This window comes from Carassius auratus, unplaced genomic scaffold (genome assembly GCF_003368295.1).
Source record: "Carassius auratus strain Wakin unplaced genomic scaffold, ASM336829v1 scaf_tig00026433, whole genome shotgun sequence".
NCBI classification, from domain to species: Eukaryota; Metazoa; Chordata; class Actinopteri; order Cypriniformes; family Cyprinidae; genus Carassius; species Carassius auratus.
In genome coordinates, this window is record NW_020525516.1 from 39,395 (window position 1) to 56,747 (window position 17,353).

A 17,353-nucleotide genomic window follows, 5' to 3' on the forward strand; every position below is an offset into this window, starting at 1 on the left:
AAAATATAAAATAGCAATAACAAATATCGATGCCCGAGATGCAACAAAATAAATAAATTATATTGCATGTGCCGAGCCCTTAGAAATGGAATATTTGTATTTACATTGGCTTCAGAGAGGATAAACATTTATACAGTTTTTAGTATTTAATATATTGTTTCTGTGTGACCTGAATTAACCATGCTTTTTCACAAAAACGTCGAAATATCTCATATTTAAATGCATTAAAACAGAATATTAAAACAAATTATTTATAATTATATTAAAATGTATATACACTAAATGAATTGTATCAATAATTCTATTACAAATAAATTATTGTATGCATATATAATTTAGACTTTATTATTTACATATAAAATATATTTTTTATTCTATTATTTATCTACGATATCTGAATATGCCTCTCATGCATAATGAAGTAATAACCGCAGTTTAATGACAAAGGGTTAATCTTTGATAAACGCCCCGATCTTTTCTTATCCTTGTTGTCAGGGCTCGCACAGCATTGTGGGTAGAGTAACGCTAGGTCAGATGACCCTTGCCTCTCCTGTGAGGGGTACTGCTGCTGTCACACACTGAAGGGAAACACGCCGATTTTTACAGGTACGTCTGTATGATTTTGAGGTTATCGTTGACTTCTCGTATACACCCTATGAGGTGAAATGATCGACGCAGTGACTGGCGCAGGAATGTCGCGTGCGGTTACTAAGGCGGGTCGTGTAGCGGGAGCAGTTAGCGAGCTAGCGAGCTAGCATCAATGTGAGTGTAGCAGGACTCATGGGGGATGGGCTGGACTAAACTGGATGGCTTTTCTTAGTCGAATATCCTTCAAAATTATTTTGATTCGCTTGACATGACACACTTGGAAAATCTGTGTGATATGTTTTATAGTGGCAGAGCAGTAAAGTTTTGTCTCAGCGAGGAATTGGCGCTGGCACGACGAGTCTTTCCGAGATTACAGGTTAAACTGGGTTATAATTTAACAACAGCCCCGTCCTCTCTGACTTCGAGTAACGAGTAACTTTAGTTCTTCTCTTATCAGTCTTGTAGCAGGTGGAGTATAACTTGACACTCGGTTATAACTGTATCTGACATGATGTTTAAATTTGAGCCTTCATCTTCTCCACTCACTGTCTTGTCAGGATCTGCTCACACTGAATTAGCTGCTTAATATACTCTTACTGTTCTATATTTTACATTGGATATGAAGGAGGGAAATAAAAAGGGGAAAGTCCTCTAACTCTAGATGTGGGACACGAAAAGGCCTTGTAATACATTTATTTTTCTTTCTTTTTTAAGTCTGTAATGTATTACTTTTTTCCTACTAGTATTTTGTGTTTTAGGTCTGAATGTAATAATGTTCCCTCAGATATGGGTCAAATATGACTTCATCTTATAGATATGGCTGTGATTGACTAACTATATGGATCACTATGATATGTGCTCTCAGATGTATTATGAATTTAATAAATTTGGTGTCAGAGATGAAAAAAAAAAATATATATATTTTTGATGTACCAAATGTTTTGTGTGTAATGCAATTTTTAACTTATGTGTGCTTGTATTAAGTGAATTATCTCATTCTTAAATTGAGCATAAAGTCCATAGAAAATCAGCTTAGTGTATGGCCAACCAGACCGTGCCATGTAAAGAAGTTCAGCCAATTATCATTTCAGTGACCATCTGAAGGGCTTAGGCTCTCATGATAATACTCTGAACAGATTGACCGACCTCCTCCTCCACCTTTTATCTTTCTCCTGTTGCTATTACACTATTGAAACTGAACCATTGTAAATTAGTGATCGACCGATATTGATTTTTTATAACCGATACCGATACCGATTATTTGTATGTTTATGTACCCGATAACCGATATGCAGAACCGATATTTATTTACTGTTATACTTCTGTTTCTGACAATTATTACAAAACAAATGAGCTGAACAAACCATTTTATTTATAACAATCACTCCCTCCTTGCATACAAAAAAACAAAGCATTATATTTATACACAAATAAATAGAGGGGTCTGAGTCCAAAAAATTTAAGCGCACTGTTACTAAGTGTCTTTGTTTTAAAATAAAAGCTTTGATGAGGTAAAAAAATAAAAACAGGTAAAAAAATAAAGCACAAAAATGATTCTAACATATTGGTGGGGGCGGGAGGGCTATTTAGGAGTGCATAGCTATTTAGTAGTGTAACTTAATACTCCCAGTTAAGCAGAACTAGGTTTTAGTGTAGAAAACAGAGTCTTTCAGCATTCTGCCCAGTAAGCCTGCTTCCTTCAAAAATGTCATGCAGTGGCCGTGCTTGAGGCTTCCTGATCATCAACCCAGTCAGGTGCTGAGCAATATGAACGAACTTTTTTTCCTGAGACTATATAAAGTTAAACAGCACTTATCAGTTGGCATTTTATGATCTAGATTCAATCTAACGTTAGATCATGAAATGCCAACTGACAAAGTGCTGTTTGACTATAACTTAATCAACCGCGATCGCGTATGGAGATAATAAATAATTAATTTCCACAAAGCGGTAGGCTATATTTATATGTGTATTAGCGAAATAATTGTTATGTTATAAACAAGACAATCTTGTCAAAAGTTTCATTCAGTGGCCGTGCTTAAGCCTCCAGATCATCCGTCAGTTGCTAAGCAATATGAACAAACTTTCTCTTCTAGACTAATGGTGAGCAAATACAACAGATAGAGAATTAAATTCAACGCTTGTATTTTCAACATGCACTCATTCATGTCTGTTTTATTTAATTCATGTAAAGATACGTCTTTATTGGGGCAGGACATGATGAATTACACTACGTGACTCAATGAGTTCGTCTCAATTGTTTAGAAACAAGCTGCATAAATTAACTATATCAGGAATTTATGTCTCAGATCTCATTTGTGCATGTCTGTTATGTTAAATAAAGTTGATTAATTAAAGCAAACCAAGTAGAACATATATTTACCTATGCACTGAGTTGTTGTTGACTGATCACCTCAGACGCCCGGGCTGCAATGGCGGAAATCTCAAAACGGCCACAAGATGGCGCCGTAAATCGGCGAATCCGATATTACAAAACCGATACCCGATTATGGAAAAATGCTTAAATATCGGGAAAAATATCGGTAAACAGATACATCGGTCGATCACTATTGTAAATGTTTGCAAAAGTGTGTTCACTGCACTTTTATCATGCGTTTGTACACACTGATGATGGACAAACATTAACTATTGTCTGGGAATTCTGCCACACATACAGGACTGATAGACATTAAGTCAGAAACAACCATAATAACTTCTTTAAGGCATGTGAGAAAAATGCTTTCATTGACTGTAAAAGTGTTTCTCTAAAATTTTGTTAAAGTAGATATGACAAGAGTGTTTTTACTTCACACGTTTGCAGTCTAAACATTAGTTTTCTTGGAATTATATGAAATTACAACTCAGACTTGTTTGTCTGTACTGCAGCTGATGCTGATCATAGTATAAAGTACTGGAGGTGAACTGTTTTTGATTATACACCAAATAATGCATAGGGCTTCTTATCACCCATTCAATCATTCGTCGTATTTACTCCGTGTTCTTCGTTTACACCATCAACATTTACGTTAGTCTGTATACCAACAAATAAGACTGGATATACACTACTGTTCAAATATTTGAGATCAGTACGAGAGAAAAAAAAAAGATTTTTGAGCTAGGACTTTTGTAATATTGCAATGGATTTCTATTTCAACGTTTTTCTTATCCTGCAAAAATTTTTATCAAATTTTCCACAAAAATATGAAGCAGACCAATTGTTTTCAACATTGATAATAATAAGAAATCATCATATATTAGAATGATTTCTGAAGGATCCTGTGAAACTGAAGACTGGAGTGATGATGCTGAAAATCCAGCTTTGCATCACAGAAATAAATTACATTTTAAAATATGTGAAAGTAGAAAATAGTTTAATGATATTTCACAGTATTACATTTTGTACTGTATTAAAATAAATCCAGACTTCTAAACATAAAAACTTCTGCGCACTAGTATAATGAATCAAACTCTTTGCTGTCTAGTTAAAAGCAGGTTGGTTTGTCTTTGTCGTTGTTTGTGCAGGTTGAATCATGAGGCACCTGGTCTTCCTCCTCCCAGCCCTGCTGCTGCTGCTGGCCCTGCCGGACACCAGGGGGCGCTACAACGACGACTTCGATGACGGTGAGGACATCGCCGAGTTTGATGACAATGACTTCGCTGAGTTTGAGGACGTCAGCGAGGACTCAGCAGTCGATGTGGAGAAAGAGCCGCCCCCTCGAGCAGCCCCCCCATCCATACCTGTAGAAGACGACGAAGACGAGGCCACGGTGGAGAATGAGGACGGCCAGGACGAGTTTGAAGATGCTGATGCACAGGTAAAAATGGGAAAGCACTCCTACTTCCGTTTTTCTGCAAGCCACACATCTTAATTTGATCTGATCGACGTTACAGGATCAAGACATGTACAGCAAGTATGACAACGAGGAGTTTGAGGGCTATGAGAAGACCAACCCTTCCTTCAAAGACACCCTTATATACAGAGAGGTACGGATTCAGTGAAAAATTCACTTCACAGGCGCCTCACTGGCTTCCTTAGATGACTGTTTGCATGTGTAACAGGTCCCAGCGCACCTTCAGAACAGCTGGGAGAGTTATTACATGGAGATCCTGATGGTCACGGGTCTTCTTGCCTACATTATGAACTACATAATTGGCAAAAACAAGAACAGCAGGCTTGCCCAGGCCTGGTTTAATTCCCACAGAGAACTTCTCGAGAGCAACTTTGCCCTCGTGGGTAAGTGTACCTCTCTCTCTCCACTTTGCCAGTTTCTCTGGCCTTGTTTTTGGTTCAAACTCTCAAACGTGTCTTTACTTGTAGGGGATGATGGCACCAGTAAGGAGGCCACCAGTACGGGGAAACTGAACCAGGAGAATGAGCACATCTACAACCTGTGGTGCTCAGGACGAGTCTGCTGTGAGGGCATGCTGATTCAGCTTAAGGTAGCGTGTCTGTGTGAATGAGAGAAAGAAGGATGTTTCACAGATGTCTGTGCATTCACCATGATATGGTTTTTGGTCAATTGTTGCAGTTTTTGAAAAGACAGGACCTGCTGAATGTGTTGTCCAGGATGATGAGACCGGCCTGTGATCAAGTGGTACGCGCACACACAAACTCTGATGTATTAGCATAGACTGATTTCAAGTAGTGTGTCAAAAGGATGTTCCTCTTCCTCATCCACAGCAAGTTAAAGTGACTCTGAATGATGAGGACATGGACACGTTTGTGTTTGCTGTGGGGAGTCGGAAGGCCATGGCACGGCTGCAGAAAGAGCTGCAGGACCTGGTTAGTCATGAATGAGCTGCATATTTGATAGAAAATACTATATTATTATTTACACTGCTGTTCATACGTTTGGGATTAGTAAGATATGTTTTAGTGAATATGGAAATCAGTCAGAAGTAACAGGAAAAAAAAAAAACATCTACAATGTTGCAGTGATTTCTAGTTTAAATAAATGCTTGAAGTTTTCAAACTGCTATTCAAAACTGATAATAGTGATAAATGTTTCTTGAGCAGCAATTCAGCATATTAGAATATTTTCTAGGACTGGAGTAATGGCTGCTGAAATTCAGCTTTGCCATCACAGAAATAAATGACATTTGTTTTTACAATTACAGTCATTTGAAGATGTGATAATAGTTCTCGATATTACTGTTTTTACTGCATTTCTGGTCAATTAATTCTCCCTTGATGAGCAAAAGACACTTCTTTTTAAAAACTAAATAATTTATCCCAAACTTTTGAATAAGTGCTTTAAAGAATATTTAGTTTTTTGCTGAATTACATTTTCTTTTTATGTATAAAATAGCAAAAGTTTGTCTTTAATTACACATTGTCATATGAACAACCAGTGAATAATACTAATTTTCTTTTTTGGCAAACAATAAATACACACACATCAACTCTTTCTTGGAGTCAGGCTTGACTGAAAGTAAAGGCTTGTGGTTAGTGAGTGCGTCTGATGTTGATGCACTAACCGCTCTGAAGGGTTCAGGGAGTTCATTCACTGAAGGATGTGTCAGACTGATTGAAACCAATAGCTCTTTGGGTATTTTTGCGCAGTTCGTGCACATACAGTTTGTCTGTTTGCAAATTGAACTGCAACACTCTTGCTGTATGTGTTTGTGTGCAGTCTTTGAGGCAATTGAAATATCTCCGGTTTAGTTTTTTTCTATTTTGTAGTTTTAATGTCTTGAGGAACTGGTCTGTGCTAACTTGATTGTTTCTTGTTCTCTTCACAGAGTGAGTTCTGTGGTGATAAGCCCAAATCAGGGACAAAATATGGCATCCCTGATTCTCTGGCCATTTTATCAGAGATGGGAGAGGTCACGGATGGAGTGATGGACAGCAAGGTAAGAGCAGAACGTCACAGTCTGCCAGATCATTAGTGAGTTTGGACTAAGACTGTGTTGGGAAAAACGACTCTGATGAAACTAATTTTGCAACTAAAACTCTTAAAAATGGTTTTCGTTACTTTAAGTAAAACTAGACCTTAAAAAACCTAACTGTATATTAAAAAAGCTGACTTGGCAACTAACTGAAACAAAAGTTTAAAGGAGCCATGTGCGGGTTTTTACTTAAAAAATCTTTAAGATAGAGTTTTCATTTGTACATGTTTGAGCCAACCATGATGTAAAAAAAAGAATGACACCACGACTGTCCACCACGGTTGCCTTGTTTGTGGAGGAGTCGGGGCCCGAATTGGCGCGAAAATTCACTAAATGTGACGTCATGCGCGTTCTTGTCTACTTGGGCTTACAACCGTACGGCACACCAGTCATTATAGTAAGCAGCGGCAATAGTGTTTTCAGATGGACTCTGGATGGAAAGAAGCGACCAGCCTCCGGCAGCACAATTCAGACACCCACGGACACTCCTCGTAAGTAAAAAAAAAAACAAAACGTATCTAGCGTGGCAAAAAGCAAGAGCGATAGGCGTCAGTGGTTGCTGCGGCAACCCTGGTTGATGTGGTTGTGCTCGTACGAGCGTGCGCACTGAGACTGGCTGCAGTTCCTCTAATGGTTAGAAATTTCAGAACCTACGCAATGCTCCTTTAAGCTGAAGTTCTAAAATCATTAAAACAGAAATAAAGAGTTTTTAAAAAAATACTACTCTAATAAAATGACAATAACATGTTACTAAATTAGAAAAACTGAAAATATAATAATTAAAGCTTATTTAAAAATATTAATAAATGGAACAATGTTATATAAATAATTCCAAAGTTGTTTTGAAATGATTTTTTTCTGTTTTCAGATGGTACATTACCTCACCACTCATGCTGACAAGATCGAGTCCATCCATTTCTCGGACCAATTCTCTGGTCCAAAAGTTATGCAAGAGTACGTTTTTCATTTATTAATTTTTTCCTTTCTTTTTCTCCTAGTAGTTATATTCTTCCACTATGTTGGAGGAGCTTGTACTGGTTAATAAATGTTAATGGTTTCTCAACTGTTTTTAGGGAGGGTCAGCCCTTAAAGCTGCCCGAGACCAAGAAAACACTGCTGTTTACATTTAACGGTGAGACAAATCCACAATCCAAAAATGGCCATTCTCTGTACTATCATTGGTCCGCTTATTAATATGTTGAATTTCCAGTGCCTGGGATGGGTAACACATCTCCCAAAGATATGGACAGTCTGCTGCCTCTGATGAACATGGTGATCTACAGCATCGACAAGCTCAAGAAGCTTCGCCTCAACAGAGAGGTGAGTGCACCACACGCACAATCTGAACAACAACACGTCGATCTAGTAACTGAAGGTTAACATGTTGCTTCATGTGGCTGTTCAGGGGAAGCAGAAAGCAGACAGAAACCGTGCTCGCGTGGAGGAGAACTTCCTGAAGCACACTCACGCTCAGCGACAGGAGGCCGCTCAGACGCGTCGTGAAGAGAAGAAGAGAGCGGAGAAGGAGAGGATCATGAACGAGGAGGATCCTGACAGACAGCGCCGCTTAGAGGTGTGTGTTTGTACTCTCTCATAAAAAAATCAGAGCTTTTCTCTTATCGTGCCATCGATACATGATTTTCTCCTTGCTCTTTCATTCAGGAAGCCGCCCAGCGTCGCGAGCAGAAGAAGCTGGAGAAGAAGCAGATGAAAATGAAGCAGATCAAAGTGAAAGCCATGTGAGACACACACACGCTCATGGGCATCAGAGAAAGAATCTACTACTTCCACACATGCTAATCTATACACTCTTCTACGTGAATGTGCTTGCCATTCGATTGGCTTCTATTGCGCCCACATAAACGCTCTGTCCAATCAGGAGAAAGCAGCTGGTTAAGGAGTAAATCTGATCTTTAAAAGACAACTGGATTGGAGATGTCTGAACTGTTTGAACATGTTTTACTGTAGCAATCATTTCAAGCATGACTTTTCAGCCTAATTGCGAGACTATTGCTTTGTGTGGGCTTTGTCATAATAATCTGGACCTTTTGGGCCTCTTCAAAGCAACTTGCCACTTTAGCCAACCTTTTTTCAATTCAGTTGTCTCAAGGGAGTTCAGTATGGACTTGTGTAGAGGACCTGCTCTTTCATTTCAACTCCCAAGAGATTTAACTTCACCTCCTTAAAGTTTCAGCTGTGCTTCTTTTTAAAGGGATATCCGGGAGTGTTTTTAAAAGGAACTGGGTGGGTAAGAAAGCTACCTTTTTTGTACTACAGTGCTTCCTTAACCCTATTTCTAAGAGTTCATGATTGCAAGCGTTTATAGATGAGTAATAGGCACATTGTCATTGTCTTTCTTTTTTTTCTTTTTTTTTTATGAGCAAAGGCCCACTGTGATTTGTCACTGTCAAGGCAGCGCAAACTCCTTTATACGTATTTAACAGAGGTGAAATTGAAATTTATTGTTAATTTAATAGTTGATCAGAGCATCCATGAGCTTGTATCATGTTTATGAGTGAACATTGACTGTAACCCTTTTTTTCTGTAACATTTGTTAATGGGACGCTTAACTGAATAAAGCATTCATTGGAAACATAGTTCTTTGATTGAGTTCTGCTGGTTATTACATCTTTTCTAAAAATGTATTTCAGAAGTGTAAATGGCTAGTTCACCCCTGCTGTGTAATATGCTGTTTCCTATAAAGCTACTTTTAAAAGCATTACGGTTTCCACAAAAGCAACTGTTACAACAAATCAGCATATTATAATGATTCCTGAAAGAGCATTTGACACTGAACACTGGAGTAATGATGGATGAAGAATCGCCTTTGTCATCACAACAATAAACTACATTTTAAAATATATAACAATAGAAGGTATTTAAAATTTCATATTTCATAATACCACTTGTTTTACTGTATTGTATTAATAAATGCAGCCTTGGGTAGGAAGAGTCATCTTATAAAACATTGAAAAGGTCTTACCAAACCAAATATTTTAGTATGATTTAGATATCTTTTAATGTGTAAAATAAACCAAGTTCAATGTTTACAAGACATCACAGTTTTATTTGTTTTTCACATGTCGAGTCAATGAAAAAAAAAGTTATTTAACAAACATTCTTTCACAAAAGTTGCGATACATGCATGACGACAAATAATGTAACAAATCTGAGAGGTGCAAGTGCACAGTTGAAATGGTCCTTTGTTCAAGCAAAGCCAGTATTCATATTTTAATATCAAGTATCAAGCTACATCTCCTGTAAATCTACACATTTTCTTCAGACTGTTACAGTGGATGGAGGGGTGGAAGGGTTACAGTTTCTGTGATTCAGCCAGTATTGAGACAATGTCCAGTGGAGTTCTTCTTATAATAATTTTCATCATAAAGTATATGTTAAACAACGTTCAGCTAATGCATGCAGTTTTCCATCTGACTGCTCTCCCCCAATCCAGCAGGGTGCAAAAAAAAAACAGCACACCTGTAAAAATATATTCATTCGTGGTTTGAAGATGAACCAAAGCCATGCAAGTTTGGAACAATTTGAGGCTGACAAAAATGCTTTGGTATCAGAATTGATGAAAATTTTTTTGTATCATTTTAATTCAAATGAGGCAAAAACTTGATTATGATTTTCTAACAAGTGAACAAATTGTGGCACTGAATTCTTAAATTTGTGTATGTCATGTGTGGAGCTCATAGCAAAGCATAGAGCAGTTTAGAGGATCTCAGTGAAGTTGGTAACATTAGATACAACCCAATTGAATGGAATGACTCTTCACAGACTGATGAAGATCAAACAAGCACCTGCGCAGATTAATGTCTATACAGTCTTTATTATTATCATCAATTCAGCATTTTTATTATCAAATGTGTGTTCTAAAGTCTGCTTCCAAACAGCCTGTTTGGACATTACTAGCTTTACATTAAACATGTTTGACATTTTAATATTGTCCCAGTTCACTGGGATTGTATTTCAAGCAAGTTGACACAACCTTCACTCTCCTGGATGTAAATTAATAAGACTGGGCAATATTGATTTCCTTTGTCATATCTTAAAATCATGACGAAACAGAAATGAATAAATGTAGGACTGGGACTTGGTCAAACAATTATAGACAGATCTGAATATATGCTTGCAGTCGATTGTGAGTGAATTTAAGCAGACTAAATGAAGAAGTTTGACATTTCACTGAAAAGTTAAGAGTTATGCCATATTGATTTAATATTATAAGGGGAAAAAACTAAAATATGCAGGGATGAAATGTTCACAACAATATTAATATATAATAATATAAATATTAATGCATTTTGAATTTTCAGTTGATGCTGACTTTAAACAGTTCACTAAATCTATTTAGACACTCATTGGTTAAAATGGAGCTGTTTGTAAATATATGTATACTTATAAGGTCATACAGTGATAAAAACTATTAACAGTCAATGACATTAAACCAAAGTCCAATAATAAAACAACAACAGCAAATAATAATAAATGACAATAGCATCAATTAGCTTTTTTAAAATTAAATTCACAATTATATTGCCATTGTTTGCATCAGTGTATTTTAATCTGTCTGATGTGTATTTATGTGACTTTTTTATGCCATTATGATTTCATGTGTTAGTCTTTCTGCTCGACAGTGAGAGTAGCAGAGCACAGTGCCTCCCCGAGTACATTAGTGGCTTTGCAGGAATACAGGCCGGTGTGGTGCGGAGAGACGTTGTCCAGGGTGAGAGTACAGCTGCCGTCCTCCTCATAGACCACCTTCACACACTCCTCCTGCAGCTCCACCAGCTCCCCGGCCTTCAGCCACACCACCTCAGGGTCAGGGTAACCTGAAACACAGACAGACGAAGCTGTGGTTTCAGGAGAGACTTCTCATGATGGACTATAGAGAATCCATCTGTGTGTCCTAACCTGAGATGTGACAGGAGAGCTGTGCGCTGGAGCCCTGCGGGACAGTCAGGTCAGACAGAGTCTTACTGAACTCAGGTTTACTCTGAAGCTTCAACTCCAGAGACTGCAGTGCCTTCTCTGTCTCTATAACAACAAGAAGCAAGAACAATGTATAACTGACCTGTAAAAACATCCGTCACTATATAAAAAAAGACATATCACAAGACACAGATGTCAGAGATGTCACAATCTTTTTTGGTGACATTCTGTGGTACGGTGTTATACACTGGTTTATGAAGCACATTGATTTTTTCTTTGGTGTTTGATTCCTTTCTCACCATCCACAGGGCTCAGGCTTGCAGAAGCCTCTGGTTTAGAAAATATAGCCATCCTGTTCAGAGCCAGCAAAGCTTTGCCTGTTTTCTAAATACAAAGTCATAAAAAGAAGAGAATGAAGTTTATGTGCACACAAAAACAATGCAATGGAGTCTGATTAATGAAGGTGTGACCTTTATGAGGCATTTGTTCAAATAAATTGGGGAAAAATTACTGATAAGTTAAGAACAAGGTGAATAAAAATGCAATTCGGTGCTGACGTTGTTATTTATACAGCCAAAAAAGTAAGATTTCAATTCTTATAGCTTGTAAATCAATGCGATTCGGTATACCACACCACTTACATAAAATCCATTTAAATATGAGTTGTCCCTCCTCATCTCCTTATAATATGTCTTAGTAAAATGATATTTAAATGCTTAGATTTATGATCAAAGCTCTGTAGTTGTAATTGGATTATATAATGCAACACGATATGATGATTTGGGAGATGTACAAATGGCCCGAACTTTTATCAAATCCTTTGTTACATAGGCCTACATTTGACACAGATGTATGGATAATTACATAAAAAGTTGCTTTAGTCCAGTAAAAGATCATATTTAAATATTAATAACAATATAAAAGTTATTCTTACAGTATGTTTGCTTTATAAAGTTCATTAATGATTCAACAGGAAAAACACGTGGGTGGCTACCTCAAAGTGGACACTTGTAGAATTAAACTAAATGGCTATTTAATTGCTAAATAAGAATTAACTATCAATAACAGTGCAAAAGGCTTGTAGAAAATGAGTAAAACATTTTTTTCGTCAAAGTTTTGTTTATAATTTAGAGATCTTAATCTTAATACAGAGATCTCTCTGATTTGATCAATACCAGATATGTTGGCTGTGCATGGCCTGTCTTTAACCCTTGAGGGTTGTTCAAATTCACTACCCTTTCATTATGTTCGGGATAAAAACATCTACTAAATTACACTGCTCTAAAAATGTATCAGATAAATATATATTTTTTTCACATTTTTTGCATAAATATATTAATCAACCTCAGTCCTTATCAAAACTACTAAATGTAAAAAAAAAAAATCCAAGATGTTTACTCTTTAATTGCCAAGTTCGTAAATGAAGTCACTGATTTGGGGAAAAAAACACACAAAATGACTTTTCAATATAAAATGTGATTGTGGACTGGATATTTATTTTTTACCTTTTATCACAGTCTTGGGCATGTCAAAGATTAGTAACAACACTGGCTTTGATGCATTGTTAGTTTTTGTGCAGCATCAGATTTTAATTTTTTCTCCGTCATTTACTGTTCTTGGCTGTTTCTGCCCCATTCACTTCCATTATAATTACATTTTTTGATTGCAAAGCCATGACACCATAAAATCATGCATTCTTGATGGTTGGTGGTTTTCCTGCCTTTTGATTGTGGTGAGAAGTACAGACTAAACAAAAACAAGGTACGTGGATTTAAACACTTGCATGCCATCCTGCTGGTCATTTAATGGTTTGAAGAGCAGCAAGCAACACGAGAAAGGGCTTGACTTAAGTTGTACTGAAGTTTTAGAAATGATTATGCAGCCTGACCCCCTCCAGCGAGTTGCAGTTTATTTGAAGTTGCTGTTGCGTTTTGGTTCATAATAAATTATGTTCATAAATCTGATGCAAAGCAGATTTTTTTACAGAAAAAAAATGGAAAAGTGTATCACTGAAAGATTTTAAGGTTTTAAAACTGGCTTTACCATCAAGAAAAGACAAGCATTTCACACAAAGGCCATCCTTATTTCTCACCATCAAAAGGCAGCAGGTGTATAAATACACTTACTTTGTTTTTGTTTACGCCATGTAGTTCTGAGAGCTGATGTGCATATTTAGATTTTCTCAGATGCATCAAGGTAAGTGCGCAAAGGTCTCTCTCACACACACACACACACACACTTCTAGACCCTTGCGATGGAATAACGTATCGTCCCTGGAGTCACGCCTCTGGCAGGCTGAAGGAAGGGGGTTGTCTACACGTTGGTGGAAAATTACCGTTTCTCCCAATTCACCCAGATCCAGGATCCTCTGTATCCTCCTCCCCTTCAGTGGAAGCAGGAGAGGATGATGAGGGTGCCACAACAAAATTAGGATCTGACTCCCCTGAGTCTGTGGTGTCAGAGGAAGAAGACAATACATCTTGCAGCTCGCTGGACAATCATTTCCAAAACTTTGGTTTAAGTCAAGCCCGATCTCATGTTGCTTGCTGCTCTTCTCACCCTCTTCTTACCATCAAATGACCATGGCATGCAAGTGTTTACATCCAGTTGTTTTTGTTTGGTCTGTACTTCTCACCATCAAAAGGCAGCAGGTGCATAAACACAATTACTTTGTTATTGTTTACTCCATGTAGTTCTGAGAGCTGATGTGCAAATTTAGATTTTCTCATATACATGAAGGTAAGTGCGCAAAAGGTCTCGTCTACACTATCTCCCTCTCTCACACACAATATAATATGCTGTTATACTCCATATAACTCCATATACAAACCAGAAACTACGCTTTTTTATTTATTTTTATTTTTTGCACAGACCTATCTAAAGGGTAAATGGTGCCTTCTAGAGATCAACTGTAAAAGTTTCAAATTTTACCTCTTCCCAAAAGGGAAAACTACCAACCTTCAAGATAGAATGCATGATTATATGGTGTCATGGCTTTGCAATCAATAAATGTAATTATTATGGAAGTCAATGGGGAGAAACAGCCAAGAACAGTAAATGAGGGAGAAAAAATTTTTAAATCTGATTCTGCACAAAAACTAACAATGCATTAAAGCCAATGTTGTTACTAATCTTTGACAAGCCAAAGACTGTGATAAAAGGTAGAAAAAAACTAAAAAAAACTCCAGTCCACAATAACTTTTTATATTGAAAAAAAGTCATTTTGTTTGTTTTTTTTCCTCAAATCAGTGACATAATTTATGAACTTGGCAATTAAAGAATACAAATATTGGATTTTTAAAAAAACAATTTGTAGTTTTGATCAGGAATGAGGTTGATTAATAGATAAAAAAAAAAAGTAAAAACTTTTATCTCAATACATTTTTAGAGCAGTTTAATTTAGTGGATGTTTTCATCCACGAACATAACGAAAGGTTAGTGAATTTGCCCACAGTGTATTGTTGAGTTTTTTGAAAAATTTGCATTTTCCCAAAATATGTGTAAAAATAAGATTCGTCACCAAAATCATTCAATTTGCTTGAAACACAGCGAAAGTTGTGGCCAAATTAAGACTCAAGATTGCCCCCTAGTGGACGAAAACGTCCCCAACAACGCATAAGGGTTAAGAGCATGCGCTTTATTGAGCGAAACGTAGCTGTCCAAAAATACTATTGTGTCTAATTTTATTTCTCAGGCTGTTCGAAAAGCTAACTGATTACGTTATATTTGAAAGATAAGAAATGTTGCCTTATTCCGACTTGAAAATCGCTACTCTTTAAGTATGTGTAAACTCTCTCGACTGTGCCGTGAACGTTACAAGTAACAAACATTGCAGTTAAATTAACCATGCTAATAAACTGCTAGTTAAAATCAGTGATGTCTAGTTGGTGCTCTTTTTTAAATTACCTTCCACTTTCTGCCTAGTCAAGGAATCTCTTCATTTTTGTCCTTTGGGAAAGGTTTTTGAATGCTGCTGGCTGCTGCTGTCTTACACAAGTATAAACCAACCAGGAATGAGCCCAAGGCTTCTTCACATGGACATCCTGCGCCGTGTCACCAAAGTTCAATCGCAGCTGTTATGAATCCGTGTGGCTGCACGCATTGGTGTGGGATGTGTGCACGGAAAGTATTAGTATACGAGTATATGAATGCACCTGGCATCTTTTGCTGAGCAGAGAGCTCAATGAAATCTTTTGCCAGGTCCTGTGATATCTTCCAAAGCTCTCCTCGTCAAACTCCCACTGCGGCTGCTGTCACAAGAGCCAGAGTCTCCGAGTCACTCTCCACCTGGGAACGGAGATTCACCGCTCAACCTTCAGAGAAAAAACTAAATCAGATTCACATCATGTAATGGCATTTTTTTTTTTTTTTACCACAAGGGAGCAGCAAAAACCTAAGTAACAGTGTTTGTGCTCACAGGATGTAGCAGATGACCCCGATGCTCCACATGTCAGTGGCCAGACAGATGGGCTCATAGTTGATGACCTCTGGAGCAACAAATTCTGGAGTGCCATGCATCACCTTCACAGGTGTGTTAGGATCTACGGTATCAAACAAACATTCACTGGTAGAGTTATTATAGCTTTCAGTAGCTATAATTTTCAGTATTCATTTTAATTCTAGGTTAATTTAGTAATTTTAGTAATTATTTTTATTTTTATGCTGTTGTTGTTTTGTTAAGTTGGTAAGCTATTACTATATAGGTTAGAAATATTTCTCTTAGTTTACTTTCATTTATTTGCAGTAATTCATTTTTAGTAGTTTAACTTAAACATAGTTCAATTAGTAGACAAGGCATAGTTTGTCATTTTGTTCAAGTTGAGCTTTTCAGCTTAATGTATACATTTTAGTAAGCTTATTAATTATTTAGTCATTTTATTTATATATAATATTTATTTTTTTAAAACTGTTTAAATGAACAAAACCTAGTTATAATGAAAATAACCCTCCAAATATTTCACTCAGAAGTCCCTAACACGTTCTGTGTATCAGCACACCATGGTTTTTTGCTATATTACCATGGTACTAAAAGTTTACCATAGAAACATTTGCATAGACAATACTATGAAAAATACCATGGTATCAACCTCATTTAGATAAAGTCTAGATAAACATGATATTAACATGGTATTGTGTTCTTTCAGTTATTGTGCACAAACTATCACTTATAAAAGCACCTTATTATTGTATTATGTTTATTTTTATTATATTAATAATATTAAAGCATGGTAATATATTTTATTCAATGTTAATATTTTGTATTTATATATTTATTTCCTTTTATTTGACTTTATTATACACAGTGCTTCTCAAAGTCCGGACTCTGGTATAATATACCATATATTGTTGTGTTGACAATATCATGAGTAGATCCGTACCCAGCTTGCTCGCGAGTCCAAAGTCAATGATTTTGATCTGAATCCCGGTTCTGTCCACACAGACGATGTTCTCAGGTTTGAGGTCCAGGTGGACAATGTTTTGCTGGTGCATGTACTGAATCCCCTCCAGAATCTGATGCATGTAGCCCACACTGGACACTTCGGTGTGCTCGAAACTATCATCTACAATGCGCTCAAACAGCTCCCCACCAGCAACACTGCACATACACACACAGATTAACCTGTGTAGCTGCCAAACATTATAACAGCTCTATTGAAATGAATGCATTGAAACTGTTGGTATTTCTGAACATTTTTCTAAAACATTGCACATGCAAGATACTCACTACTCCATCACCATGACCATCTCATCCTTGTTATCATATGCAGCAAGACACTGCACGAGCTTCGGAGGTGTAGGAAATTCATTAGCTCTATTTCTTTCCTCGCAGCCTCTCTCTCCTTTGTCCGGCGACCTTTGTAGAACTTTCCAGCACGAACTCGGCCCGTCTCCTTATGGGTCATCCGAAACACCTGGCCAAACTTCCCTCTGAGAAAGA

The 17,353-nt window shown here is 37.1% G+C and overlaps 1 protein-coding gene and 1 pseudogene across 1 annotated transcript; one reads left to right on the forward strand and one right to left on the reverse strand.

The window, feature by feature from the left end:
* The first annotated feature begins 483 nt into the window (after positions 1-483).
* LOC113078699 (coiled-coil domain-containing protein 47-like) lies at positions 484-9,074 on the forward strand. The gene is made up of 13 exons (XM_026251032.1): positions 484-606; positions 4,111-4,403; positions 4,480-4,572; positions 4,648-4,822; positions 4,907-5,028; positions 5,118-5,183; positions 5,270-5,371; positions 6,331-6,441; positions 7,346-7,431; positions 7,551-7,609; positions 7,688-7,797; positions 7,883-8,050; positions 8,140-9,074. The coding sequence occupies exons 2-13, from the start codon at positions 4,119-4,121 to the stop codon at positions 8,218-8,220; spliced, it is 1,458 nt and encodes a 485-aa protein (XP_026106817.1). The 5' UTR covers positions 484-606; positions 4,111-4,118; the 3' UTR covers positions 8,221-9,074.
* A 1,730-nt stretch (positions 9,075-10,804) lies between these two features.
* LOC113078697 (myosin light chain kinase, smooth muscle-like) lies at positions 10,805-17,345 on the reverse strand (annotated as a pseudogene).
* Between the last annotated feature and the right edge of the window lie 8 nt (positions 17,346-17,353).